Here is a 26,176-nt window from a genome sequence, read left to right on the forward strand (position 1 = left end):
AATCTGTGGTCCTTCGCTGAAGCGTCGTGGAAGGATCATGAATAGAAGTTGTAAGCGCTGACGAGGCTGACGCTCATGAACATCCTCGGCATTCGCCGCGTCATGAATCGGTTTGCCGCCCGGTGCGGGCCATATGTACTGTGCCTTGCAGAACATTTCAAGTTGTTCTGGCTCAAAGCGTGTTATGAGCATCTTTGTGTGGTGTAGATATGGGCATGGGCTCCAGGGAGTCCCGGCAGGCACACACTGTCACCATCTTCCGCTGGGACTTGGCTTCAAATCGCTTGCTTTTCTACACTGGCATGCACAAACGGTCATGGTATATACATGCCACAGACCGAAAAAAACTCAGTGCTCGCACATATTGAACTCCAGTTCGAATACCCCCTCGTTATGCTGCACCACGAAGTTCGCCCTCTCCGCCATAAGCCCTTTGCGATGCTCCTCTGCCTCCTCCCGAGACATCGTCCCCGTAGTAGCATAATCTGCGACCATGTCAAAGAGTTCTACAGGTAAGCCCTGCATTGCGGGAACGCGTAGCATCTCGGCCATTGACCACTCCGCTTGCTGGGGCGGGACGTCGGTTGTCGACATGATTCGCGTGAGTGGGTCGACCAAGAAGAAACACAGGATCTTCCGGTACCCGGGCTTGGTGCGGTCCGCAAGCTCGAAGTCGTCCACACGGTGCTGGTAGATGTTCGGGAACGCGATGCACTTGCCCTCCTCTGCGACGATGTGCCCGAGCTCCTGGTTGAGCGCTTTGCCTCCGCCAAAGCCGTACACGGTGTTGTACCCCTTGTCGTCGCTCTGCTCGTACGGCATCCACACGCCGTTGTCCGAGCCCTCGCCGACGACGGTGCGGAAGTCAAGCCGCGACTCCGTGATGTTCTCAGATGCGTAGTAATACAGACCCGTCGCTACGATCTTCTCGTTCGCCATGCCCTCGACGTGCCATGACCCGCCGGGGTACTCCGGGCGCTCCGGGGTGAGAACTATGTTCGCGAGCTTCACGATCACCTGCACGGTGCGTCCGCCGAGCTTGAGCTCAACGCGTCCATCCGCCTTTGGAGGAGAGAAGGGTTCGGGGTCGGGGACTTGCGGCCACTTCATCTCGAGATCCCACTTCTCCCATCCGTCCATTTCCCCGTCCGCAGCCTCGCCATTATCGGAGTAATCCGGCACATGGTCGTACCAGCTGTTCGGATCGACAGTGATGGCCAGCGGGGGCTCCGGACTGAGAGTATCCGAAAGCACCTTCTCGAAGAGAGGCACGAAGCGCGCGAGAATGGAGGAGATCGCGGGGTAGAGCGCACGGTGCTGGATGGGGTGGAGGTTGTTGATGTAAGATAGGGCCTTGACGTCGCCGACCTCGGACACGGCGAAGTCTGTAGGGAGCCATTGGTACAGCGGCGAGATGGCGTACTCCGCGTCGGTGTCTCTGTACTTTCCGAAATCAGGTCGCTGCGCATTGTACTCGTCCTCGGTGATAACGTGTACAGGACTCGCGCCTGCGGGAACGCCGGTAGTGCGGACGTAGGAGTGGCGGATGCGCAGACAGTAGAGCGAGGGGTGAACGAGATCCAGGACCTGTTCGTTAGATCCCGGGTGCCAATCCTTCTTGTCATCTGGGACGTTCTCGAGGACAGACACGCCTGCAATGAGGGTGGCCTTCAAGTCCGCGGGCACGAGGCTTCGGGATTCGTAAACCTTCGGAACTGCCGCCGCCTACATCACGCACAGGTAAGCATGGTAGCTGAACATCGCGTAGAAAGGATATTCACATAGATGCCCGTGGCCGGGTCGCGTTGGTCAGCCTCGTGCTTGAGCTGGGCAAAGATATAGTCCAGCTGCGCGTCCGTGAGGGGGTCGCGCGGCCACTGCTTCTCGCCGTCCCCGTACTCGAAGCGTCCCTCACCGCTCCAGAGGCTATCGACGGAGACGCGATCCCGCTCGACCATCTCGGCGCGCCACTTCGCGACGAGCTCCGCGTCGTGCACCTTCTCCCACCAGTTCGGTTTGGCCCGGATTATCCCGGAGAAACGGGCCATGCGGAGCTCGACGAGCGTGATGGGTGTCCGGTTGTTGAACACGAACGGGGAAGGGAACTCAGGAGGCGGCGCATCTTCCGCAGCGGCTGCCGCGAGCGCGGCTTGTCGTATTTGGCTTGTGCGCGCCATCGTCGGAGAGGTACTAGTACGTGGAGAGAAGAGTGTTACGGGGTTGGATCGACGAGTTGCGTTGCTTACAATATTGTGCAAGCTAGCTCTTATATACCGCTTGGGCGAGAGCATCGTCGCGTCGTCCAGGATAAACGCTTACCCAAATGCCTGATAGAGGCGGTGCGCTGTGATCATATATGACTTGATCGGTGCCTGATCCGCGCGCATCAGCCGCCGCCCCGACGCCCGCCCTATTACCTAAAACGGCTATATCCCGCCACGGCGGTGAGAACGAGCGGTGACTCGAACGACCCATGAAAGTCATGCACCTGCTTCGAGCATTGAACATCGAGTCATGCTGTAGATAGCGCAGCAGAGAACTGTGAGTCACGTCAATTCTATTACGTTCGAGGACCCGAAGGTCATCTCTTCGAATCTTCCGTCATACCGTAACACAGGACGTCTTCATGCTCTCTGCATGAGGATCTCGAGCGACGGAACATGCAGACGCCGCTCTTCTCCGTCTCCCCTGAAGTAGAGCGCATTGATGGCGGCGTTGTTGCGAACACCCCACAGGTCCTGCCCGTTCCAATACGGGTAGCAGCCCATGTGCTTCTGTCCATTATAGCCAGGTATGCCCGTATCGAGTCTGTGAAAGATGCACGGTCAGCCAACGGAGCCATACAAAGAGTCAGCATGACGCACCGGAACTCATCGCGGCGTCCTGAGGGGCGCATCGCAAGACGGCCCTGCGCGCCGAACATGCTGAGCGCGTCCACGCCGAGGAGCGTGTAGCTCTCCATGTACAGCGTGCCCTTCTCTACGATCACGCGCGCGGAGGAAGGCTTGCTTTGATCGTCGCGATCAGCGTGCCATGATCCAGCGTACAACTTGACGGCCATGTCTGCGAGCGCGTTGTCTATGGCAGGCTGCATGAGTGCGAACGCGTCGTACGCGAGCTTCGCGGCGTCCTGATAGTGTCCGGCCATAAGCACGATGATGCCGTAGGAGGTACCCGGATGGATTGCAAGGGCGCTGTGATAGCCCGCCATCGCGCCCACTGTCGTCGAAGTCGTGTTGTGAGTATGTGAAAGGCGGGCGCATCGGATAGAACTCACGTTTCCAGTATATCTTGCGCAGACGTCCATTCGAGTTTTCCGCCTTGATGATCTCCCACATGAGCCCGAGCTCGGTCCAGCCATCTTCCTCGAAAGAATGTACGGGAAGAAGCCACTTGTCTCGGCTGTATGTTGAGAGCTGGCTCTTCGGGTGACGCGGGTTCAGGATCGTCTGCGTGACGGTGATAATGTCCGAGAGCGACGAGAACTGGCCCGCGGCGGGGTTCATCGCATCGAGAAAGTTTTGATCCTAGATAAATCGGAGATCAGAACACGAACACCCCGATGCAGTGACAACACGAGTGACTTACAGCGACTTCGGGCGCGAGGGATGGCACTACGACGAGGTGCTTGTTCTCTTCTGTCACGAGAAAATGGCTTCCATTGAGTCCCATCGGCTCAAATATGTCGCGCTTCACGAGATCCGCGAAGGTGATCACGGACGCGTCTCCGTCCGCCGCGCTGCTGGCGGCCGCAAGCGCGAGTCCCAGAGCAGCCGTACCCGTGTTCGAGTACGCTGGGTGGAAGAGCGGCGGCGACGTAAGATGATGATGCGCGATGGCGTCCAGCAAATCTTCGTTGGAGGGGAAAGGCAGCCCGTTCGTCGGGGGCGGACCCATCCCGGCCAGGTCGTGCGGCCAGTCGGTGACCGTTCCTGCTGGCCAGTCTCTCCCGAGTCCGGACATGTGGGAAGCGAGTTGGAAGAGCGTGATAGGAGTCTTCTCTGCTGGTCCAGATACGGCATGAGGGTCTAGACCATCGGGACGATACGAGAAGCCTTTGAGGTGCTTGTCGACCGGATCATCCCTAAACGCTGTTATGAGTGCGACATCGTCGTACCGGCAAAATAGCGCCACATACCAGGAGATGAGTCCCTTCTGCTCCAAGATCAGGCCTTCCAATACGGGGAAGAGTTTCCCTGTGGATGCGATGCGATACATCGAGTGGCTGGTAGTCGGCGGGGATCTGGTCTCGTTTCCTCGGGTGACGCCGAAGTTGTTCTCGTATATAGAGCCCTCCGCTGTGACAACTGCGACCGAGAGGCTATCTATATCTCCTGCAGAGAAGCGCGACGCGAAGTACTGATGCATGGCTGCTACGCCGGCGTGTATGGCGGGGTGTGCTGTGGATGGAGGAGTGTCGGCGAAGAGGTGTGGAAGGAATGGACGGCAGTCCCATGGCTCAGGAATAGAGCTGTGCGCCCGACTTTCGAAGAGAGGAACACGGATGTTGCCAGAGTAAAAACCTCCGATGAGCAGCGACACGAGTCCCACGGCCATGGCAGAGCTGAAAGTCATCGTAACGGTGTGAGGGAAGCGGAGGAGGTCGATGATAACGTTGGAAATCCGCTTTCGAGATCTTCTGCCGTCTTATATGTCGCTGGAGGGGTCTGGATGAGGATCCATGAGAAGACGATATAAGTAAAAATCAGAAATGAACACCGCCTGCAGGGCGCTCAGCGCGGCTTGTCATGCTTCCTTACCCATGGACCCACAAACTACAATCGGACAGCTCCGCCAGTGAAGCATACTTGAGGCAAGCACGGCTGATGCCCTGATACTAACCACTGACCCGGTCCGCAGAAAGGCCGCAGCTGTTCGTAACCGTTGCAACGCTTGACTCGGAGGATGTGGGAATGTTGTGGAGACACCGCGTCGATGTCAGCAGGGGCGCCACTAATGCTTCTGACAGTCTTATGTGCAGCGACGAAGCGTGAGGAAACGTAGGATAAAAAAGCTTTTGAAGGGAGATAAATAAGTGGTAATGACTGCATGGCACGCAAACCACATCCACTTACCATTTGTAATAGTACGGAGACAAGGTCGTCTGGCATCTGTAGCGATTTGGCCGCGCACCGACGTCTCTGGTCAGGAATGCAAGCACATACTTGAAAGATAGATGCAGTGTTACTCACGCTCGAGGTTATGCAGTCACCGCTGAAAGGTCGCTAGCGCCAGTCAAGCCCGCACTCGGGTGAAGTTCCCGCCTCGTCATCCGAACATTCTTGTTCTCGTACTCGGAGTTCCACCAAAATGCAACGTCCACCTCGACGCTCTCGAGGGAATGCGACACTTGAAGAAACCGGCGGGCCAAGGTATCGGCCGCGAGGGTGCTGATGTAGAGCTCCGTCTCGCAGGGCGGGGGCATTGGCCTGTCGATCCGAGCTTGCTCCGCTCTGCGAGCGCTATCCGAGTCTGACCCAGTTGGGGAGCTGAAGGTGAACCAGTGCATGTCCTTCATGCTCTCGATTTTGATCTTGACAGCGAGGGAGTCGAGGGTGAGCGACGGCAGTGCGTCGGCCAGGCGATCCTGATAGTTGATGAGTACACGAAACCATGGAAGGATGTACCATACAACGCACCCAGAAGTCGGGGAAGTCGGCTGTACTCGGAAGGTGATCTCGCAGTGTGAGCGTGAGCGCACGGACACTGCTTAGCGCCGGATCCCGCAGGTGATCTAGCAGCCAGGCGTTGTCGCCGCCATTGAGCACCTGCGACGCGAGGTCGAGGATGAGTTCCGCCGGGAGCGTATCAGCCACGACGATGGGCAGGAAGCGTAGCTCGTCCTTCATTATGTCCAGCTCGAGACGTCGGATCCTGCACGGCACGCCGACAAGGTATAAGTCTAGGGGGGCGCCCTTGAACGTCTCCAGCTCCTTCCAGGTACCGCGCGTGAGGTGTCCCTGTCGATTCTCTTCCCGTGTCTCCAGATACAGCTCGAGGGAGTCTTCGGAGAGGTCCAGGAGTGCCTGCTCGATGGTCGACACTTCTAGATACCCGAGGTGTGGGTAGGCTGCCGCCCAAGGAGCGGTGGAAGGACAGTTGTTTCCGATGACGGTGAGCGACTTCATCCGTGGGTAGACCGGAAGGGGCGAGTGGTCGACGTAGTCCCGCCATGAGTCGAGATTGAGGCTGCGGAGGGTACGACATGCGTTTTTGAAGAGCTGGGCGGGGTTCAAGCGCTCGTACCGGTTTTCATCCGGCCAGGCCTTGCGATTGAGAGCCGTGCGGCACAGAGCGGCGGTTTCCAACGGCCACTGCATGGTTTCAAGCATTTTACAGGCAATGCCACCGACTTTGGACATCGTTATGTGCTTGATTCTGGGTAGCGAAGCAAACGCGGGGCCGAGATCGGGATGCGAGCTGAGGGTCGCTTCGACGTATGCGAACTTGAGGACCTCGAGATTGACCGCTTTCTTGATGCCATAAGCGAAGGACTTCGCGAGGGAGGGGCCAATGAGGCTGTCCTTATCGAAGTGGAGTTCGTAGAGGTATCGCCAACGTTTGCCCTGGTCTGGGCGCATGAACCGGAGGAAGAGGGCGATTTCTCGGTCGGAACGAAGTGTAGCTCCTCTGTCTTCCAGATAATGCCGCGCGGCGGTATGGTAGAACGCCTTGCATGTTCTGATAAGCGTGGAGAGCGTGGGACCTTCGCAGAAAGCCACTATGACGAGTAAGACGTCGATATTCAACGTCGTAGACGATTTTGACTAAACGAAGACGCACGTCACGATGAGTAACTATCGGGGACGGGTGGGGTTTGACACTACACACATACCGTATTCATGGCATGTACGCGATGCGATGTTAGTGTACCTTGCACATGTCCTCGTCTGATGTTAGAAATTGCATACACGGCGTTAGCTCATGGACGAAAAGTCGACGAAGAGTGAAGGCAGCCTATCCCGGGCGCTTAAAATCCGTGAGTTACAATGGCTTTCCGCATATTGAGACCAAACGGTTATGAATACGTACGGCAATGAGATGGAACCACTGCTCGAGGGGATGCACTTGGATGCACTTGAGACCGTGGCCCTGCGATAAAAGCCTGAGGAGAGTTCAAGAGTCAAGAAATGCGACAGAGCCTGCCGCGTACGCCACATGGGTCTCGGGAAATTCCGCCGGTGTCTCTCAGTCTCCTTCCCCCATATTCGGTTGTCGCTCCAGGGACCTCAGCACGATCCACTCTGCTCATTGCACTCCCTGTACTCCATCTGTCGGCCTCTTGTTCCAGCGCAGTCACTATGCTGTTGCTTCTTCTGCTTTATAAAAATACATACGTCTGAGCTTCTCCTGGGAGACCGCGACTGCGTGAGTTAGTCGTGACCGGATCACCAATTGCATCGCCCTTTCGAACTCTCCAACCATGACAGCGAACACAGCTGTGTAAATTCGGCTTTTTAACCAACGTCGACTTCTCCAACCATTTCGGAGTTCCTGGAGGGATGGATAGCAATAACACCGCACGACAGGCCGCAAAGCTCGCTCATGGCGTCCAATCCGTTGAGTTCCCTTCGCCTTTCATATTCGAGGGCAACCATATCCCTATCACGCTGGTTGAGCTCCGCATGCGCCGTTTCTCGGGTATGATCCGTGCGAAACTGGGCTGGTGGGAGAAGGTGCACGACACAGAGCTGGTCGCGAAGTGGCGCGCCGAGATGGTTGAGCAGGACCGCTCGGCCGTCAATACGTTCTGGGGTGGCGAAGGGAGGTACGACTACGGGAGAGGGGAGAAGAAGTGGCCGCGCGATACCATCACGGACGCGCAGCTGGACTATATTTTTGACCAGCTCAAGTACGAGGCCAGCCAGCGGGATCCGACCACAGGTATCTTTGTAAGTCCTCTCGTTTCGTGGCATTCATGCTGGGCAATTTAGCTCCTGTGAAATCCAGGCAACCGCGATTCCGAAGGTCTACGAGTCCCGGAGCCTCGTGCCCACGGACCAGAAGTCTACCCTGATCGCTGGCACGTTGGTTCTCGAGTCGGTCCCACATGAACACAAGGACTGGCATCCGGGCTCAAGCAATCAGGTCCTGGACCTTGTCCACCCCTCACTTCACTGCCTGCGCATTGGCCATACCTACGTCCGCGCCTCCTGCTTTAGCGTCAGCGACGATTCTGCGACGGCTTTAAGTGCAGACGAATACAGGGCGCAACGACCCGATTTCACCCAATACCCAAAGCACATCGCCCCGCATGTCGTCTCCCTGCAATACCAATGGCTCCCCACCGACTTCACCGTTTCCGAGGACGGGGAGGTCAAGGCGCTTTCATACATCAACAACCTCCACCCCGTCAAGCACCGTGCCCTTTACCCCGCAATCTCCTCGGTCCTCTTGCACTTTGTGCCTCTTTTCGAGAAGGTACTCTCGGACACCGTCAGCCCCGATCCGCCGCTCCCCATCATTCTAGATCCGTATACGTGGTACGGCCACGTCGAAGACCTAGAGTTCCCCGACAATGAAGTCGATGGGGACGACTTTGACGACCACCACGAACGTTGGGAGCGCGAGCTGCAGTGGCCGTTCATTCCCGACCCCCCGCCCTTTTCTCCTCCCAACGGCGACGGACGCGTCGAGATCGAACTCCGCGGGCGCACTCTCCAGGTCATTGTCAAGCTCGCGAACATCATCCTCACCCCTGAGAGCCCGAAGTACCCCGGCGGATCGTGGCACGTAGAAGGCATGGCTAACGAGAAGATCGTCGCGACGGGCCTGTACTACTACGCGTGCGAGAACATCACGGAGTCGCGGCTCGACTTCCGCAGCGTCGTTGGCGACGGCTCGAACGGGCTGTTTTGGCCCTACCAACAAACCGACGACAAGGGGTACTTCACGGCGTATGGGTTCGCTGGAGCGAGCGCGCTCAATCAGGAGCTCGGTCACATCGTAGCAGAAGAGGACAAGTGTGTCGCTTTCCCGAACATCTACCAACACCGCGTGGACGCCTTCCAGCTCGCGGACCCGACCAGGCCCGGGTGCAGGAAAATTCTGTGTTTCTTCCTGGTCGACCCGCTCACCCGGGTTCTCTCGACGAGCGACGTCCCGCCGCAGCAGGCCGACTGGCTCGTGGACGAGATGCTGCAGATTCCGACGATACGGGAGCTCCCGGTGGAGCTGTTCGATGAAATCGCGGCGTATGCGACGGTGGGGACGATTTCGCGGGCGGAGGCGGAGGAGCATCGCGAGAGGCTCATGCAGGAGCGGAAGAACTTTGTGGTCAAGCAGAACGAGGAGATTTTCGAGATCGAGTTCAATATGTGTGAGCATTAGAGACCGTTGCTTGTGCGAACTCATAACGAAGGTCTGCAAGTCCGTTCCTGTTGGTGCCGTGCGCCGTGCGCCGTCCGCTGAGTTTTCGTATATTTCGCAGAATACGCAACATATAGTGCTCGTCCAATCATAAAGAAGTTTCAATCGCTCCTTCATAACTTCGCTCCACCGTTGTACATCTTGTGGGGCTCGTTAATGCGAAATCGTTGTCTGTCGCCGCTCAGAGTGAGCGCCACCGGCTGGCACGGCGACTACGCTTGTTCACAGGAGCAGTAGGGCTCCCTGCCATCTCGCCGCCAGACCACAATATATAGTACTGTAATCGAATGTAAGTGGGTCACACGACTCTTCAGGTACACGCGATAATTGAATCTAATACCACAGCGATTGAGTGTGTGGGGCAGTGCGACCACGGCGTAATCACCGCCGAGCTTCGACAAGCATGGAAGATAAAGTTCAGAATCACCCCTAGTACGTCCTCGTCTGACGATCACTGGCTGGATCTGCCCCGGGGTTTCATGCTCTTCCTGGTCCGGTCATCTGCGAGAAACTGTTCCCTTCGATGTTCGTCTGCCATGTACGCACGCCGACAACGCTCCTCTCTACTCGTCCGCCTATATATGCGGAGCGACGCTCACACGATGTGGTTCCGAAGCATATGCACGCGAGAGCTGGGCTATTTGGGTTACCGCTATTGCGAGCTTCTGCTGCGGCTTTCGGGATAGTAGTTAATGGTGCGTGTTCGGGAAGGCTGGGAACACGGGGTGCCGGAGGCGATAGCTGACGTGCGGAACTCAGATCCTCATGGGCAAGGCCCGCAAAGCGCCACAGTCACCGGCCCCGTGTCGCGGGCTCACGCCTCCGTGCAACCCGCTGTCACGTCTGCGTCGCAGCAAGAGCATTTCGGCTTTGTGGCAGACTCCGTTTAATCTGCGGGTGCGTAGCGAAGATACCTTTCGAAATGTCCTCTCGCCCCGAGCCCCGGTGTGCACTGTGCAGGTACGTATCATAAGCCGGCGAAAGTCATTCTCATGGGACGGAGACGCCCTCTCGCTTAGTGAGTCTTCCATTCCTCGCAGGTGTTGGACATGGCAGCAGCCCGACAGAGCGTCACGTACCCGCGAGATGCAAGTTGAGAAGGATCCCGCGCGAAGCTGTTGGGGTATCATCCGCTCCGTCCGTTGCTCATGCCCGCGCCACAGTACTTGCAGCTATAAGTTGTCCAACGTCCGGTAGATATAACTCGGGAGCTTGCCTCTTCGTTTGTGCGCATCCACTCGATCGTCCGTGCCTGACCATGGCGTCTCTACCTCAAATCCTCAAGGTTCCCTCGCTCGATAGCAGCCTCGGCGCGGTGCTTCTCGGGGTGATCTTTGGCTCCATGTACGTTTCAATTCCTCGACACAACTATCGGCGTACTGACTAACGGCGCGTCGGGAAGGTTGTATGGATTGACGGTGCATCAGACGTATAGATACTTTAAGCTCTACCCCAAGGATAGGCTATTCCTGAAGGCCCTAGTACGTCTCTCCCTGGTTTCTTACTCGAGGCGGACACCGAGTCTAAACGGGATCTGTCAGGTACTGACAATCCTGTACGTGCTCTCACCCGTGGTTCCTGTACGTAGATGCCCATCTCAAAGTATGCCAGAGTATTCGAGACGCTGCATACTGCAGTGTGGATCGTTGTCATGTAAGACATGCATAGCTATCGAAGCTGCACTTCGGGCGCTGATAGGACGACCTACGACGTAGCTATCATTATGCCATCACGGATGCCTTCAACCTGATTGACATCCTTCGCGGTCACTGGTGAGATTCTTGAGCAGTTAGCTGAGATGTTATCTCACGATCGTCCTGTCACACTAGGTCTGTACGGGTGCGTCGCGGCTCGCTCTACACCTCGGGCTTCAGAAGTGTTCTAATTGTGTCTATATGTTACAGTTTACTTTCCTGATAACTGTAAGTGCGCGTTTCCTTTTCGCCCTAGATAAATTGAGTTGAAATGGCATCAGGGCCTCGCCGTCTTCGCATGCCAAGTGTAAGCACATGCAATCTAGCCTCGGCGTTATCCTGGTACTTACGCACGCATTCGCGGATATCATATCCTACGATATAGCTTTTACGTGCGCCGTGTATTCCTCAGTGCGTACTTTCTTCCTGATTACGGCCACCTTTAACGATTGGGCGCAGTCGGTCCTCACTATCGTTGGCTTGTTGTCCCTGCGGTAAGTGACATCCGGCCTGCTCATGAACTACGCACATGACAGGACTCAATTCAGGTTATATCAATGTTTGGAGGGCTGAGTACGTTGATAAATCATAGTCTGCCATACGACGCTAACACGACACCTATCACTCAGGCTTTGCGGTCGGTGAGGGACTCGCTGCGGTACTTTCAAATTTGAATTCTCATTACAGGTTCATTGTAGCTGCAGGGATCGAAGCGTGCGTCCTGCTCTTTGCGACGGGCTACGCTATTCGGGCTACTAATTCACTCGTTTGCAGCTTCTTGACTGCGCCTTTCGTTGTCGACCTGCAGCACATCAGCGTATGTATCCTGTTGTTGCGCTCTAGGGCGAGACTGATGTGTCCCGCACCCGTCAGTGGCTTGTGTCCATAGCCTACGGATTCGCGGTGGCGACGGACGTCATCCTGACAAGCGCGCTCGTATTCGTTCTCCGTAAGTCTCGCACTGGCTCAAAGAGGTGAGCCTTGAGAAATGCCACGATTAGTTTCGTCGCCTGAGATACCAAACTTGAACTTGTTCTACATAGGACGGACTCCATGCTCGATACTCTGATTTTGTATGCGGTCAATACCGGTATGCGAGCGACCTGCACTGGCGTCGGAGTTGATCTAACAGGCTCGGTCGCTGAACAAGTTTGCTGACGAGGTATGAGGGATCGGTCGCGTGAACGACCTGCACGAGGCGGTGAGCTTACTTGAAGGCACCACAGCGTCATCGGTATCATGGCCTTCATCTTCGTGAGTCCCGAGTTACTTTATTGCCATTCTGGACGCGTGCTGAATAGGCGAACTACAGGCCATCGTTATCCCAGGAAACCTCATCTATGCCGCGGTCAGCATCGTGGGCGCTAAGCGTACGTTGATGAGACGAACGATGGTTTTTTCGGGGACGCTGACATGACTTGCAGTGTACGCAAATTCGGTGCTAGCTGTGTATGGTGAAATAATTCTCCTTAGTTTTCGCATCCTCACGACCTTCGTTAGCTTGAACTCTCGACGCTCGATCGACAACCGGTTCCTGGACGACTTCACATCCTTCAGTCTTGAGGCCCTTGCGACTAGTGTACCCTCCAGGCAACCGCCGCAGACATGCAGAATGGACCTCGAGTCTATGGTGTACAACGTCCCTGAGGTGCGTGATCCAGCAATGCTTCGAAGATACTATCACCTTATTTTCGACTTACCCAGATATATCCGTGCATGTCAAAGACGTCAACCATGCGCGCTCAGGGAACAACCTTTTCGTCAGCAAGTGAAGGCGAGGTGGGAATAGGAATATAAGATCGTGCGATGATGGGGTGGAGTTCAAAGCGCCGTGACCGTACCGCCGTACCAGCGATCTCCCGACGTCTGCTATCTGTGCTTTTCCCTGGGATTGTGCTTCTATCTCATCCTTTTCTCGTCAGCGCAAGACACTCTCACCCTTCATTAGCTTCGATCGAACCGTGTACCACACTAGCGCTGACGAGCAAGGACGCACGCCGCTATATGTATCCTCACTTGGACCCTCGGCCGACGTGCAGTGTCACATGCGTTCCTGCGCGGGAGTGCGCTCTCGTTCGAGCTCGACGGGTGTCCAGTACCGAACGTTCGTGAACCCTCCGTCCGGGAATATGCCGGCGGACTCCCGAACACGAACTCCACGCCCCAGCCACACTCCAAGATCGACGAGGAGTGGCAGGCGCGCACCGACGCGTGCGTCCTGACGTTCTGCTCGCTGAATCGCGCGGGCAGCACCCTGTGCGCGTGGCACGACTCCCGTCGGGAGCGCCGCAAGTACCCGCCCCGCATGGCGCCCTAGGGATACCTCAACTGCGGGTGCACGTTCGAGGAGGCGTTGTTCGAGGAGAGCCTCTCACGCTAGGGCGTGGGCAGCTACCGCCCCGAAAACAGCCTCCGCATGGACCCCGGGCTCAGGAACTCGCTGCTGCTGCATCTGCAGACGCGCTACGAGTACCGCGACGGTGACTTCGAGTGCGACACGCGCACCAGCAACTGGGTCGAGTGCGAAGGTCCTGAAAAGTGGGAGCAGAAGGCCGCGTCCAGCGGGGCGTACTCGAGACGCACCAGCACGGAGGCCGACCGCCGCTCTATGTGATGAACACCAGTGTATGACGCGTGCCACCGTGTATGCCATGCGAACTATGAACAGTTCGCGTCTGCTGATGAGGAGGCCCCGATGAGCTATTCAATCATCTTGTGTATACGGTTACTCGCCTTTCCTGAATTGGAGCAACTTTCACCCACGGGCGACGCCACCGCCGTGAGATGCTCAACAAGTATCCTGCAGCCAGATCATCAATGTTGGTCCTAGTGACGCACGAAGGCAGTAAGTGACTTGCATAACACTCTCCGGGCAGACCAAATAACTGAACTTCAGGGATAATATCCCAGCAGCTGAGTGCGTAGGCCACGTCGCCGCTCAGCATCTTGAGGCAGTCCTGCGGCACAGCACAATCACAGCTGGGCTTAGACAGGCATGTATAGGTATGCTAAGAGCAATGCCTAGTGCGTATCCGGCTTGCGATCATCATCTGCACCTGTCCCGGGGTTTCTTCTCATCGTGGTCCGCCTGTCATGTATACGTGCTGGCGCAGCGCGCCCGTAGCCTCTTCTCTACTTGCGTCTGGGTAGACACTCACAAACGTTACTTTGAAAGGTATGCACTTGATACCAAGAGCAAGTTCCGTGATGGCTGTCGGAGGACTAACCTTGCGCGTGTGCTTGTAAGGGCTGCGCCTGGGGCGGGGGCGGAGGTCATAGCTCATGTGCAGAGCTTCGATTAATATCCCTGCGGAGCTTCCTACTGACAACCGCCACACACGCAGCCTATCCGTAACCCCTACTGGCATGCGATATGTCCATGAGCTTCTCGCGTCAAACTCGCTGTCATGTCGTACGACACAGCGCCAACAGTTCGAGCTCACGGAAGGAGCGTTTCAACGTACTAGTACATAGTACAGGCAAATTTCTGGCATGTCCTCTAGCTAATCTGTGGCCGCGACAGTGACTGATACATTTCATGCATATGTGCATCCTAGGTCGTCTACACTGGCCCTCAAGTTTGTAGTGGCACCCACTGTCTGAGGACCATCCTTTCGTTACGCACGTTTTATATGACAGCTGTCTAACGTGGCATCTCTCATCGCTCAGGCTCGCAAGATGCGGCTTCACAAGTACCCTTTGAAGCTGGTGGCGTATCATCTGCTGTAATAGTCGCTACGCAGCTTTGCGTCTACACCGAGACTATATATTGACAACCTGATCGAGTATCAGAGGCTCCCTCAAGTTCATTTACACCATCTGCAGGCAGCCGCATCATCGTTCGTCTTTGCCCAAGCCTCGATGTCTCTATCTCAACTCCTTCACATTCCCTCGCTGGATGACAGTCTCGGCGCGGTGCTCCTCGGCATTATCCTAGGCTCCATGTACGTCGGAATCCACTGTCTACGTTTTCCTAATTCTAATCGGTGTTGTTATTGATGTTTGACCGTAATCTCGAAGGCTGTATGGATTGACCGTACATCAGACATACAGATACTTCAAGCTCTATCCCAAGGATGCGCTGTATCTTAAGTCGCTCGTACGTCTCCTTTTGATGTCTCACTTGATCAAGATGACTTAGCCTAAAGCGGGATCTGCCAGATACTCGTAATCCTGTACGTGCTCACCTCACAGGGTCTATGTATGAATGCTGATTTTTCCGCGCTTTAGTGTGTTCGAGACGCTACATACCGTAGTGTGGATTATCGTCATGTGAGCCAAGGACACCCTGTCGATGAGACAAGTCCAGTGCTGGTGATAACCCTCTCTTATAGATATCATTATTCTATCACCGAGGCGTTCAACTTCATCGATACTCTTTCTGAGTGGAGCTCGGTCTTATACATCAGCGAAAGTGCACGATTGTTGCATGAACATGCAATGCAGCGCCAAATAGGCATGTCTATAAAAGGCACGGATAAGGTTTGCAAACCTTCGCCTTGCGCGCCCGTTTTATACAAACCTCCGGCTCGCGCGCCCTATATTTGTAGAAATAGCCCCGCACCCTGCAGTCTGCAAACTTGTCACCCGGCGGGATGTAGGTTTGCAAACTCATACAAGAGGAGCATAGTACTCATAGGATTCCATGTTGTATTCGAGAAGGAGGGCGGCTGGAGATCGTTCAGAATGTATTGCATCAGTGCGAGAATGTCATGTCAATATCCAGTCAAAACATATAGGCTACAATGGTGCAAAACCCTCGATGTCATACTCATCCGGGACCACCTGCTCATCGCCCACAGATTGAGCATCGACTATCACTGCTGCTTCCTCGTCATCGCCGCTCTCATCGCTCGCATCTTCGTCTGATGGATCCCCATCGAGCCCGTCATCGTCAAACCGGATGTCTCCTTCGCCCTCGCGCTGGTCATGGAACAGCTGCGCCTCCCTACGCAAGGCCTCGGCCATACCTGCCGCGAGCTCCGGAACTAGCTGCAACAGGTCGTCCTCATGTTCGGCTGGTACCGGCACAGCGTCGTCCTCGATGACATCCTCGGCATCTTCTTCCATGACGACATCTCTGGTGGTTTCCAACTCACGGCTCACGGCGCCGCCAGCATGCGTCCCCGGGCCTGGTTCGGGCACATCTTCATCAGCTACGGCGGTCACCGATGGGATGCGGAGGCCCTGGTGCCCGATGCCGTCCCCGTAGTACCGTAGTACCATGTCGCGATCCACGAAGCTGCAGTATAGACCTTAGTGAGTCTCCCAATGGTGGTGACGCGGTGGGGAGATACGTACAAGTTGACGTAGTGGAAGCGAAAGTCGGTGTCTTCCTCACCGGAAATATCAGACCTGCCAACCACACCGCGAGCAAGCGATGGCGAAAGGAGGTCCTTTGTGCGCCCATCCAGAAACGCCGGAATTAGATGTACGCCGCGGACGACATCCGCAGGATCAACAAATCCGAACGCGTCGGTATCGGCCGGCTGAGCCGCAGCATCTTGAGGCACAAACGTGAGGCGGTGGAAGCGCTTCTTGGCGAATCCTCCAGGTGCCGTGTTGTCGAGTTGAAACCAACGTACAAAAAGGACGTCGAGCCGCTCAGGCTCGCCACCCTTTCCGGCTTGCATTGGATGAATATTGACGTGGAAGATCTTGATGACGCGCGCATACCAGAACTTGTGTGTCTCTGTCGATGGTGCAAGCAGGAGGATGTCGGGGTGTGTGCGGGGGTTCACAGAGTCCTGCGTGCGACGCCTGTCATACGTGGTGTAGTTGACTCGCAAGACCTGATGCCAGAAGATCCGGTTGTTAACAATGAGAACACGCGGCTGTTCGGCGTCCCCGCTGTGGAGGTGGAGAAGGCGCTGGAGGAGGTGCTCTTTGAGCTTCGGGACGAAGTCCTGTCGACTTGTGAGTACAATGTGGGCGGCACCGAGAGTGGACTCGGAAGACATACAACAAGTGCGGGGTCGTTAGGGAAAGCACGCAGCCAGGCGGTAATCTCGTCTGAGTCGCGTCGAGAGGTCGCTACGTGATAGCGGTCGGCAGGGGAACTGTACGGGAGTGGCGCACTTGAAGGGTGAGTGGACGGTACCAGTGGCGGGGCAGGGTCGACAGCCATCGGGGCGTTTGCAGCATCTGCGTGGGCCGCCGATGCGACCTTCCGTGTGTACACTGCGTCGACACGGGCCTTGATGATCTGAAGCTTCACTGCGCGACGCGCATGTTGCGCGATCTGGAAGGTGAAATTGATCTTGTTAGTACGTGTGTAGAAGCGCTTGACGTGCTTGTGCTCGAGCTCGCCCTGCGGGAATTGCATGTCAACTTGGCTCAACACTGCCAGCAAGCAATTAGGATACTGACGATCTGTGTGCTATTGTTATCAGTCGACCCATGGCCACGGATCGAAGGCGGATAGTCGCGCATGGCATGGAGCTTGTAGGTATTGCAATTGAACAGCTTGCGTTTGCGGATTGAGGTTGTTCCAGCGATCGCGGCTGAGCGACGTCCACGCGCGGCTGCTTCCTTGGGTAACTCGACGGTGACGTACCGAGCGCAAGTCGTCTTCGCGAAGAGGCGCACACTCTTCCCGAACTCGACGGTAAAAATGTCCAGTCCGTCGATAGTATCCTCTGTGTGCTCTCGTAGCTTGCCAAAGGCGTGCCAGGCGCCGGAGTCAAAGCAGAGGTCGAGGATAATCTCGTTGTCTTGTCGCAAGGGCATTATGCCCTCGATAGCAGGCATAATGCACTGTGAGGTGTCAGCAGAGGTGTAAGTGTACAACTGCTGCACACACCTTCACCCGTGCTTCATAGTCCCGTGCAGCAAGCTTGCCCGTATCGGAGACGTTGGAGGAAAAGCGTCGAATGGTGCTGCGGCCGAATGTGGGGATCTGTCGAAAGCTGTTCAAAACAAGAACAATGTCAGCGAGGGCAAAGACGTTGAAGGTATCATCAGCACGGACCGTTTGTTGAACACTTGGATCCTGTCTTCCCCGACAGCATGTAGAAGTCGTAGGATATGTGTGAAGATCGACTTCCACACGCCAATTTCGAACTCGTGTAGAAGGTCGGGGACAAAGAGGGAGTAGAAATTGAACCCGTGTTCGCGGAGACGAGTGGAAAAGGCGGACTATGGGCCATCGTGAGTGCTTTCCTGTACAGACGACATGTGGTGAACGTACTCGTGTGGGCGTTGCTGAGATGGGATCCAGGACACGGGAGATGTACACGCTGCCAAGTGACATCCCATCTTGGAAGATCCATTTGCGCGTGAGACTGATCCGAGCGTTCAAGTCCTTGTCGTCTATTCGAATCCAGTTTCGCCGATTGAGGTCGTTCATGGTCCCCATCTCAATGATCTTGTCTTTGTTGATTCGACATCGTGGGCATGGACATCGCGCGAAGTACTTAAGACACGAGAGAATGATCCTGATAACTATCAGTGAGGATGAATCACGCCAGTGTTCACAGCGGGTACGTACTTTTCAGGATAATCAGCCGCATATAGAAGAAACCTGATGAACATCCGCCGTTGGATGCCATCGCCGCAGAAGATTATAAGCCCATGCACATAGGCGTACATGAAACGCTCGTCCATCAGCAGTAGCCAGATCTGTTGCATCAATTCTCGTTTGAGGAAGGTGAGGACAGCAGCAGTGGCAGCAATCTGGAAGACACGAGTGTACCAGTCTTGAAATTTATCCGGTAGCTATCAAACAGGTTCAGAAAAGGACGCGCAAGCCGGATTTTATTAGGCCGTGATGGCGACTCACAGAGGGCATGTAAGCAATATGGTGGCCTGCAAATGCGGTGGGCTTTCCCCGGATGTATTTGCTCTGGGAGAGCAGGTATCCGTATACGGGCCAGAGCTTTGCTGAGCTGAACTGGGTCAGATGGGTTGTATCCGACCATAGCCCGACGGGCGCAATGCCATACTCGAGCCCATCGGGATCACCGGCCTCGCGCGGCCGCGCCCTCATAGCCGCATCTTCTTCGTAGATCGCATCGGCATGGTAGGCCTCACTGTATACGCGTATGCCGCCAAGTGGGTTCTCCAAGTCCGAGTCAGCAGAGGAAGACGATGAGCTCAAGTCCGAGTCCGAGTCAGAAGATGAGTCCGATGCACCAGAAGAGGATGATGGGCCACGACCGTTTTGCGAGACCGGGCTCGGACCGTCGCGTAACCAGAACTGCTTCGAGGGGATTATGTGCCAATCTTTTACGCAGGGGTCGCGGTAAGCAGCGTCAATGACGTCTACAAGGGAACGGTGGTAGAGCCCGTCAACGACGAACTCCGGGGCTTCCTCTTCTGAGGCGTAGCAGACACCTTCCTTCGGTACCCGTATCTTGACACTGCTGTGTATCCAACCGTCGCGTGGTGACAGCGGTGACGTCTCGCTCTCTTCGTAATAGCTGTCGAGGCGGTCCCCTTCTCGTGCGGCGTTGAAGTTTGCGACATCTGCCGCTCGAAAGTCCGGGTGCTGCAACAAGCCGCCTGCCAGTCCGTTGATCTCGCTGTTGGATTTGACATTCGAGTCGTTGTTCTGCCAAGCGAAGAGACTGTACGTGGAGAAGTTGGGGAAGGGGGCATAGGGGGGACGGTCCGCGGCCATAGTCTTCTCAAGGCCTGATGGTGCCTTGGGAAGCACATCTGGGCCGGATGGGGGGAAATTGGCGGCGGGGAATGAGCTCGTCTCACATAGGGCATCTAGGGAAGGCTTGTCGGGGATGCTCTGAGGCCTGATAGGATAAACGAGATACAATCCATGCTCGTCTGGCTCAGTGACATAGACGAGCGATGTGGGCTCATCAGGGGAGGAGGAAGTCGTGCGGGAAGAGGGAGGAACCGGCATATTTGCAGGCACCGGTGAAGGCGAACGAGCCGGCCGTACGGGAACTGGTATCAGGCGTGGCTGGACTCGGAGGTGGGTGGGCAGACCAGTGTTGGATGAGGGTACATGGTCTCGCAGTTTGGCCGGCAACCTCCGTACTCGGCCTGAGCGAGCAACTGTAGCAGGATCTGGCGGCAAAGGCTCCTCAGGCTCAGGACTCGGAGAACGTGGGTGAACATCGACCTGTGAAGCATTGAGGTATCAGTCTCTGCAACTGGTTTATGAATGTAAGTTTTATATGCACCTGAGGGATATCATCAGCCTCTCTTTGTCGCTTCGCCTCCTGCTTGCTCTTCACAAGCTCAGCCTCATCCGCACGTCGCTTGCGCAGGATTTCGGGGAGCGCATGTCGACTACTCGGGCAGTCTCGAAGATGACGGCTGTACTTCGCCCCTTCAGCGAATTCGGCTCTGCACCCCAAGCATTTATAGTTAGGTGCCATAGTAGAGAAGTGCTCAAGCTGAAATCGACATGGTACAGAGGAGGAACCAGATCGAATAGCCGATGCGATCACTGGGACTGTACAGTGGCGCTTGAGTTTTCGCCAGCGCCACCACGTGACCTCTCACACTCGACGCCTCCTCACGCCTGCAATTTTTTCTCATTCCTAATTCCTCCCCATACTCTCTCCCTCACCCGCAAAGATGGCTAAGAGACGCGAACGTGAATACAGGGACCTACGTGAGCTCTACAAGCTGAAGAACAAACACGCAAAGGTTGCACGGATGCCTCCGCGTACCCTTACTGTAGCACCCACCAATGCGAGCACACCCAGCTCGTCGGCACCGGCTAATCCGACAGCCTCAAACTCTAACGCACAAGAACCCCCACAGCTTCCTGTGCCTGCTCAGGCACCTACTAATGCGCTAGTAGCCGAAGCCGGCAGGACATCCCCGGGTGCTCCCACCGCCCCGAGTTCCTCGGATATGAGCGAGAACGATGAAGACCAGACGGCTCAACGTCGCCACAAAAAACTCAGGCATGTCATCGGAACAATGCAGAACGATCTGGACAGGCACAGGTAAGGGTGCACTTGCGGGTGACTACACATTGATGATGCATATTGGTAGTGTGTCTGCCGGCATCCAAAACTATCATATGCAAGCCCGGCAAGCCGCCCGAGTGATCTCGCCCTTCATGCGTCCGATGGAGACACTTCTATTCGGAGTGCAAGACGATCTCGAGGATGTGGATAGCGATTCTGATGACGAGGCCGCCGGCACTACGCGCGCTGAACGCGCTGAGCGGTACGCCTCCATAGCCCAGCCCATGAACGCTAGTTCTTGCTCACTTTCGCGCATCCTAGGAAACACGAGCGGAAGCGGAAGCACGAGCTGCGATCGCAGTTCCGGGAACTGCTGGACCTTATTCCAGACATGAAGAGCGACATTCAGTATCTCGATGCAGACGACCTCATTACACTCGGCTCCTACGTAAGTCACATCTCTCCCCACCCTATCAGCATGATAATCAGCGTTCTCCACAGATCAACAACCGGGTGATGGCTGTTCGTGGAGACGATGGCGGACTAATCCGGGATGCGGTCATTAAGTACATGGGTCGCAGCAAAACCAGCGACAAGTTTCTGCTCGCGCCCTCTGACTTGGACAAGGGTCTTCGTGGGTGGCACAATGAATTCACAGCGCGGATGCTGTGCCCGCAGGTATCGCTGGTCCGGTTTGAAGAAGGGTGGGAAGAGTAAGCACTTCGCGGCTGATATGCGCTGTAGGCTGACTAAATACCGCCTAGCTTCGCCGCAATGATCATGGCCGGGCCCACCGGTGCTGATGAGGAAATCCTACGGGGCGGAAATTTCCCTTCTCTTCTGTACGACCAGGACCTCGCCGATCCTCTGGACCCACTCAAGGGGCTCCTTCGCAGCCCGTACTTGAAGATGGTAAGTCACTGGATACTCCTCCGCCATCTGCTACTCATGCTCTTCTTACAGTGCGTCAAATCCCTCTGGACTGGCCCGGGATCTGCAGCCTTGGATGCCGGCCGCCAGGCGAAAACCCCAGGCCAGTCTCCCATTGCATGGAAGTACCGGGTTGTGCATATCACGCCTCGCATGCTGGCCTACACGGCTGTTCAGGTGCGTCATACCACATCTCGGAGACTCCAACTGGCGTCACTGATTACTGCCCTCGGCTGCGCAGGTCCGATATGAGCTCAGCAGTCTCATTAAGTTCGGGACCACCGATGTAGGAGCATTCAACGGTAATGAACTCTTCGACGAGATCGTCGATCTGTTCTCCGATCCTGTGTCGGAGTGGTGCAAGTCCACGCTTGCGTGGTGGGACCAGTGAGTCCCGTTTGAGATGTCTACACCGCAGTCTGACATAACGACCTCGTTCTAGACAGGTCTTGGCGAATATCACATACAGGCCCGTGTACGTCGTGGAGCGGCAAACACTCACGGTGGCAGACAAGATGCGCGCTGAACGCCGGAAAGTCAAGAAGGCACGCGAGGCCGCGGATCGCCACCTCTCGTATGTATTCCTATTTTTGCGGCTCTGTTGATACTTACACAACAATCTACAGCGAGCGTTTGGCTGGGTCATTGACCTAAGCCTCCGACACCACCGTCCCGACTTCGACATGCTCGCTTTCTTGTCACCGCCCGATGTTGCTACTCCCTCCGCTAGTGCGCCCTCATTCCCATCGTTGTCTCGCTGTTCCGTTCTCGCGCTCCTTGTCCCTATCGTCCTGCCCCCCTGTTCTCGCACTCCTTGTCTCTATCGTCCTGCCCCGGTGCCTGTGTTGTTCCTGTTGCGCTCTCGATCATCACCCTTAAGCTGCACGAGCTAATCTCGCCAACGTTTCTTGAAGGCTCCACCATATACTACTCACCATAGCCTGAGTCGTCTCCGCCTCACCTCGCCCATTCCCGGCTCGCTTCATCATGTAGGATATAGGCTCCATGTATACACTAGGCTTTATAAATACATTTATCGAGCTCATATTGAGACTGTCCGCTGGTGGGTATCGGGCCAATCCTAAGAATAAGGCAGAAGGCTTGGGCCCCGGTTGTGATATTTATGCAGACTTCACAGCTCATTACATACATTGGGCATACTGTGCATGCCTTCGCCGCGCGAGGCGGATGTTTACCAGGCAAGGCAGGTTATGCAACGCGCGCCTATGGTCTGCAGACCTTTGACCTGATCGTTGCAGACCTTCACCGCGCGTGGTGACCTTTGCAACGCGCCTCCATATATGCAAGGCTCTGCACTGCCTAACATACTTTTGTGCAGTTTTGCTGATGACTACTTATTTTGATACCCTAGGTCCGTGCAGGTACGTCGCAACCTAGCTAGCATCAATCTCTCGGGTATATAGAATTCACTACTTCTTGCCAGTTCACCTTCCTCGTAACCGTAAGCCGAGTACCTCATGAGTCTGCGATGGGATATCACTCAACGGGAGATGCTATAGGGCCTTGCCGTCTTTGCCTGCCAAAGGTAAGCACGACGTAGGATCCTCCATTATTGGTCGTCCTCACACGCAGATTTGCATACAGTTTCTATGCTTGCCGGGTGTTCCTTGGTGCGTATGTACCCCTCGTGCGGCGTAGTTACCCTTCTAATGGCTAAATATAGTCGGCCCTCGCTATCGTTGGCTTGTCATACCTGCGGTAAGTGGTATCAGCCCTTCGAGTCGCTGCTGGCATGTATGACAAGGTTCTGCACCGCGCATGGTCACAGGTCGTGTCGATGTTCGGAGCATTGGGTAAGTCGCCATGCGTTGAAATCGCATGCAAAATTAACATAAATCATCTTACTCAGGCTTCGCAGTCGGTAAGAGGCTCGTTGCAACGTCATGCATGCAAGTTACTCATTTGATGCGCGTTTCGCAGCTGCTGGGGTTGAAGCGTATGTCCACCAAGACGCGTCCCGCTTTATTTGCTGAATTGATGTTTCTTACCGCAGCTTCATAACTGCCCCTCTCGTTTCCGATCTGCAGCATATCAGCGTAAGTCGCTTGTTGCTGCATCTATCAAGATTTCATCGCAAGCTCTCTTCAATATTAGTGGCTCGTGTCTATAGCCTATGGGCTTGCGGCAGCGACGGACATCATCTTGACAAGCTTGCTTGTCTTCGTGCTTCACGTGTCTCGCACTGGCTCCAAGAGGTGCGTTTTTAGAACCTGAAAGATATGTTACTGGCTTCGAGTCGCCCCAGACACTGAACCTCATTTATCTAGGACGGATTCCATACTTGATACGCTGATCATATACACTATCAATACCGGTACGCCTTTACATTCAGACTCCACTGCTGTACTGATAAAACCTCGATACTGACTCATAGACTTGCTGACAAGGTATGAGACCCTAGTCGCTGGTAGGGTGCGCATGTCCGAGTCGCTTCGGTCGCTCACACGAAGCACCATAGCATCGTCAGCATAGTCGCCTTCGTACTCGTCGGTGCTTATTCTCTACATGCTTTGAAATCGTGCTGAACAGACATACCAGGCCCTCGTCATGCCGGGAAATCTCGTCTATGCGGCTGTTAGCATAGTGGGTGCTAAATGTGCGTTGTACGGCCCGCAAAGACCATCTCTGCGATACTGACCCGACTCGCAGTATACGCCAACTCCGTGCTAGCTGTGTATGATTCCTTTCCTTTTTTCGGTGTTAAGTGGTTTGCTCATTGCCCTGGCTGGCATTAGACTTAATTCGCGACGCTCAATCGACAACCGGTTCCTCGACGACTTCACGTCCTTCAGCCTTGCATCCCTGGAAAATACATCATCTGGCATGCAACAGTCTCACGTCCGTAGGGAGGAACTTGAGTCTATAACATGCAACATTCCTGTGGTGAGCGATCCAGTGTCTTGCCGAAGACCTGGGCCCCGAATACTTGACTTATAGACTGACCTAGGTATACCCGTACACATCAGAATCCCCAGCTTTACGGGCCCAAAGCATCACGTTTTCGTCTGCGAGTGACGGCGAGGTAGGGGCTGGAATGTGAACAAGGTCATGTAGCGATGGGGGCATGGGTATACGCGACCAGTGACACCGTGATGTACCCTTTCGACGACGGGATTGCGCCGCAGTGTATGGGCTCGTCCACGAACGTGAATATTTATGTACCATTTTATCCTGCTTATTTCTACTGTTGGGTGTCTTCGCGTATAACGATTCCTTGTACAATTTCTTCGCAATCTCTTTCAAGCCGTCACGTATGCGTGTACCTTGCATTGTCAAACTATCAAAGGTCGTTCTCGGAACACTCGGACCCCATACTTTGGTGCGGATGGTATCGAATGCGCCGGGTACCACGATCCAGTCTGATGAAAAACCTTTCTTGCTGTCGCTGCGAGCGACAAGTTCTAGATCTGTCGGCTGGTAGCGAGACTGACAACGACACCGTATGTCATTTTGACCATGCGAGCAGAGACGAAATGTTCAATGTGTAACAGCGGCAGTGCGTCGGCCAGACGATCCTGTCGGTGGGTGAGTACGCGGCACAGTGGGGGGACGTTCCATACAGCGCACCCAGAATTCGGGGAAGTCGGCTGTACTCGGAAGGTGAGCTTGCAGTCTGAGCGTGAGCGCGCGGACACTGCTTAGCGGCGGATCCCGCAGGCGATCGAGTTCGGAGTAGCCAGGCATTGTCGCCACCATTGAGCACCTGCGACGCAACGTCGAGGACGCCTTTCTTACAACACAAAGCAGCGGTTCCCAACGGCCACTGCATATTCTCGAGCGTTCTACAGATGATGACGCCATCTTTGGACATCTTGCGGGGCCGAGTTTGGGATGCGAGCTGAGCGCTGAGGATCGCTTCGACGCATGCGAACTCGAGGACCCGAGATTGGCCGCTTTCTTGATTCCGGGAGCAAATAAATTGGCGATAGAGGATCCAATCAGGGTTTCCTTCGCGAAGTGAAGTTCGTAGAGGTATCTCCAGCGTTTGCCCTTGTCTGGGCGCATGAAGCGGAGGGAGAGGGCGATTTCTCAGTCGGAACGGAGTGTGACTCCTCCGTCTTCCAGATAGTACCGGGCGGCGATATGGTAGAGCGCATCGCATGTTTTGATGAGCGCGGGTAGTGTCTCAGGTTCGCAGAAAGTCGCTACGACGAGTAAGACATCGATATTTAACGTCGTAGACGCTGTTGACTACCAGAGGTGCACGCCACGTTAACGAATCGCATGCATACTAGGGACGTGGAAGGTTTGGCACTACATACCTTCATCATTTCGGTA

General features: G+C 55.4%; 9 protein-coding genes across 9 annotated transcripts; 4 read left to right on the forward strand and 5 right to left on the reverse strand.

The window, feature by feature from the left end:
• Positions 1-348: 348 nt before the first annotated feature.
• TRAVEDRAFT_135946 (uncharacterized protein) lies at positions 349-2,048 on the reverse strand (the record flags this gene model as incomplete). The annotated part of the gene is made up of 2 exons (XM_008046515.1): positions 349-1,725; positions 1,782-2,048. The coding sequence occupies 2 exons, from the start codon at positions 2,046-2,048 to the stop codon at positions 349-351; spliced, it is 1,644 nt and encodes a 547-aa protein (XP_008044706.1).
• Positions 2,049-2,624: 576 nt separating this feature from the next.
• Positions 2,625-4,557, reverse strand: TRAVEDRAFT_135942 (beta-lactamase/transpeptidase-like protein; the record flags this gene model as incomplete). The annotated part of the gene is made up of 5 exons (XM_008046516.1): positions 2,625-2,808; positions 2,865-3,219; positions 3,278-3,527; positions 3,589-4,084; positions 4,139-4,557. The coding sequence occupies 5 exons, from the start codon at positions 4,555-4,557 to the stop codon at positions 2,625-2,627; spliced, it is 1,704 nt and encodes a 567-aa protein (XP_008044707.1).
• A 438-nt stretch (positions 4,558-4,995) lies between these two features.
• Positions 4,996-7,088, reverse strand: TRAVEDRAFT_32017 (uncharacterized protein). The gene is made up of 6 exons (XM_008046471.1): positions 7,033-7,088; positions 6,836-6,969; positions 5,640-6,767; positions 5,193-5,587; positions 5,076-5,111; positions 4,996-5,014 (listed from the first exon to the last, which is right to left on the reverse strand). The coding sequence occupies exons 2-4, from the start codon at positions 6,842-6,844 to the stop codon at positions 5,201-5,203; spliced, it is 1,524 nt and encodes a 507-aa protein (XP_008044662.1). The 5' UTR covers positions 6,845-6,969; positions 7,033-7,088; the 3' UTR covers positions 4,996-5,014; positions 5,076-5,111; positions 5,193-5,200.
• Positions 7,089-7,232: 144 nt separating this feature from the next.
• Positions 7,233-9,357, forward strand: TRAVEDRAFT_75260 (uncharacterized protein). Its single transcript, XM_008046517.1, has 2 exons — positions 7,233-7,892; positions 7,951-9,357. Exons 1-2 carry the CDS (start codon positions 7,503-7,505, stop codon positions 9,328-9,330), a joined length of 1,770 nt encoding a protein of 589 aa, XP_008044708.1. The 5' UTR covers positions 7,233-7,502; the 3' UTR covers positions 9,331-9,357.
• Positions 9,358-10,627: 1,270 nt separating this feature from the next.
• On the forward strand, positions 10,628-13,677 carry TRAVEDRAFT_53570 (uncharacterized protein; the record flags this gene model as incomplete). Its single annotated transcript, XM_008046518.1, has 20 exons — positions 10,628-10,713; positions 10,772-10,850; positions 10,911-10,924; positions 10,981-11,022; positions 11,085-11,141; positions 11,199-11,208; positions 11,274-11,291; positions 11,345-11,370; positions 11,449-11,474; positions 11,523-11,557; positions 11,600-11,636; positions 11,693-11,704; positions 11,762-11,777; positions 11,838-11,880; positions 11,937-12,037; positions 12,290-12,317; positions 12,376-12,433; positions 12,488-12,512; positions 12,564-12,711; positions 13,444-13,677. The coding sequence occupies 20 exons, from the start codon at positions 10,628-10,630 to the stop codon at positions 13,675-13,677; spliced, it is 1,095 nt and encodes a 364-aa protein (XP_008044709.1).
• A 1,247-nt stretch (positions 13,678-14,924) lies between these two features.
• Positions 14,925-15,339, forward strand: TRAVEDRAFT_53571 (uncharacterized protein; the record flags this gene model as incomplete). Its single annotated transcript, XM_008046519.1, has 4 exons — positions 14,925-15,007; positions 15,084-15,162; positions 15,225-15,238; positions 15,294-15,339. 4 exons carry the CDS (start codon positions 14,925-14,927, stop codon positions 15,337-15,339), a joined length of 222 nt encoding a protein of 73 aa, XP_008044710.1.
• Positions 15,340-15,803: 464 nt separating this feature from the next.
• TRAVEDRAFT_24454 (uncharacterized protein) lies at positions 15,804-19,923 on the reverse strand (the record flags this gene model as incomplete). The annotated part of the gene is made up of 9 exons (XM_008046442.1): positions 15,804-16,305; positions 16,365-16,969; positions 17,026-17,373; positions 17,433-17,819; positions 17,866-17,971; positions 18,034-18,200; positions 18,253-18,499; positions 18,553-18,779; positions 18,844-19,923. 9 exons carry the CDS (start codon positions 19,921-19,923, stop codon positions 15,804-15,806), a joined length of 3,669 nt encoding a protein of 1,222 aa, XP_008044633.1.
• Positions 19,924-21,086: 1,163 nt separating this feature from the next.
• On the forward strand, positions 21,087-24,938 carry TRAVEDRAFT_75262 (uncharacterized protein; the record flags this gene model as incomplete). Its single annotated transcript, XM_008046520.1, has 24 exons — positions 21,087-21,209; positions 21,269-21,395; positions 21,449-21,660; positions 21,712-21,859; positions 21,911-22,054; positions 22,119-22,264; positions 22,320-22,451; positions 23,250-23,259; positions 23,322-23,339; positions 23,398-23,423; positions 23,483-23,508; positions 23,562-23,596; positions 23,667-23,691; positions 23,748-23,759; positions 23,819-23,834; positions 23,892-23,934; positions 23,993-24,093; positions 24,166-24,212; positions 24,273-24,285; positions 24,357-24,384; positions 24,437-24,494; positions 24,548-24,572; positions 24,634-24,781; positions 24,846-24,938. The coding sequence occupies exons 1-24, from the start codon at positions 21,100-21,102 to the stop codon at positions 24,936-24,938; spliced, it is 1,743 nt and encodes a 580-aa protein (XP_008044711.1). The 5' UTR covers positions 21,087-21,099.
• A 361-nt stretch (positions 24,939-25,299) lies between these two features.
• Positions 25,300-25,582, reverse strand: TRAVEDRAFT_53574 (uncharacterized protein; the record flags this gene model as incomplete). The annotated part of the gene is made up of 2 exons (XM_008046521.1): positions 25,300-25,413; positions 25,466-25,582. 2 exons carry the CDS (start codon positions 25,580-25,582, stop codon positions 25,300-25,302), a joined length of 231 nt encoding a protein of 76 aa, XP_008044712.1.
• Positions 25,583-26,176: the final 594 nt, after the last annotated feature.

Source organism: Trametes versicolor (assembly GCF_000271585.1).
Source record: "Trametes versicolor FP-101664 SS1 unplaced genomic scaffold TRAVEscaffold_14, whole genome shotgun sequence".
Taxonomy (NCBI): Eukaryota; Fungi; Basidiomycota; class Agaricomycetes; order Polyporales; family Polyporaceae; genus Trametes; species Trametes versicolor.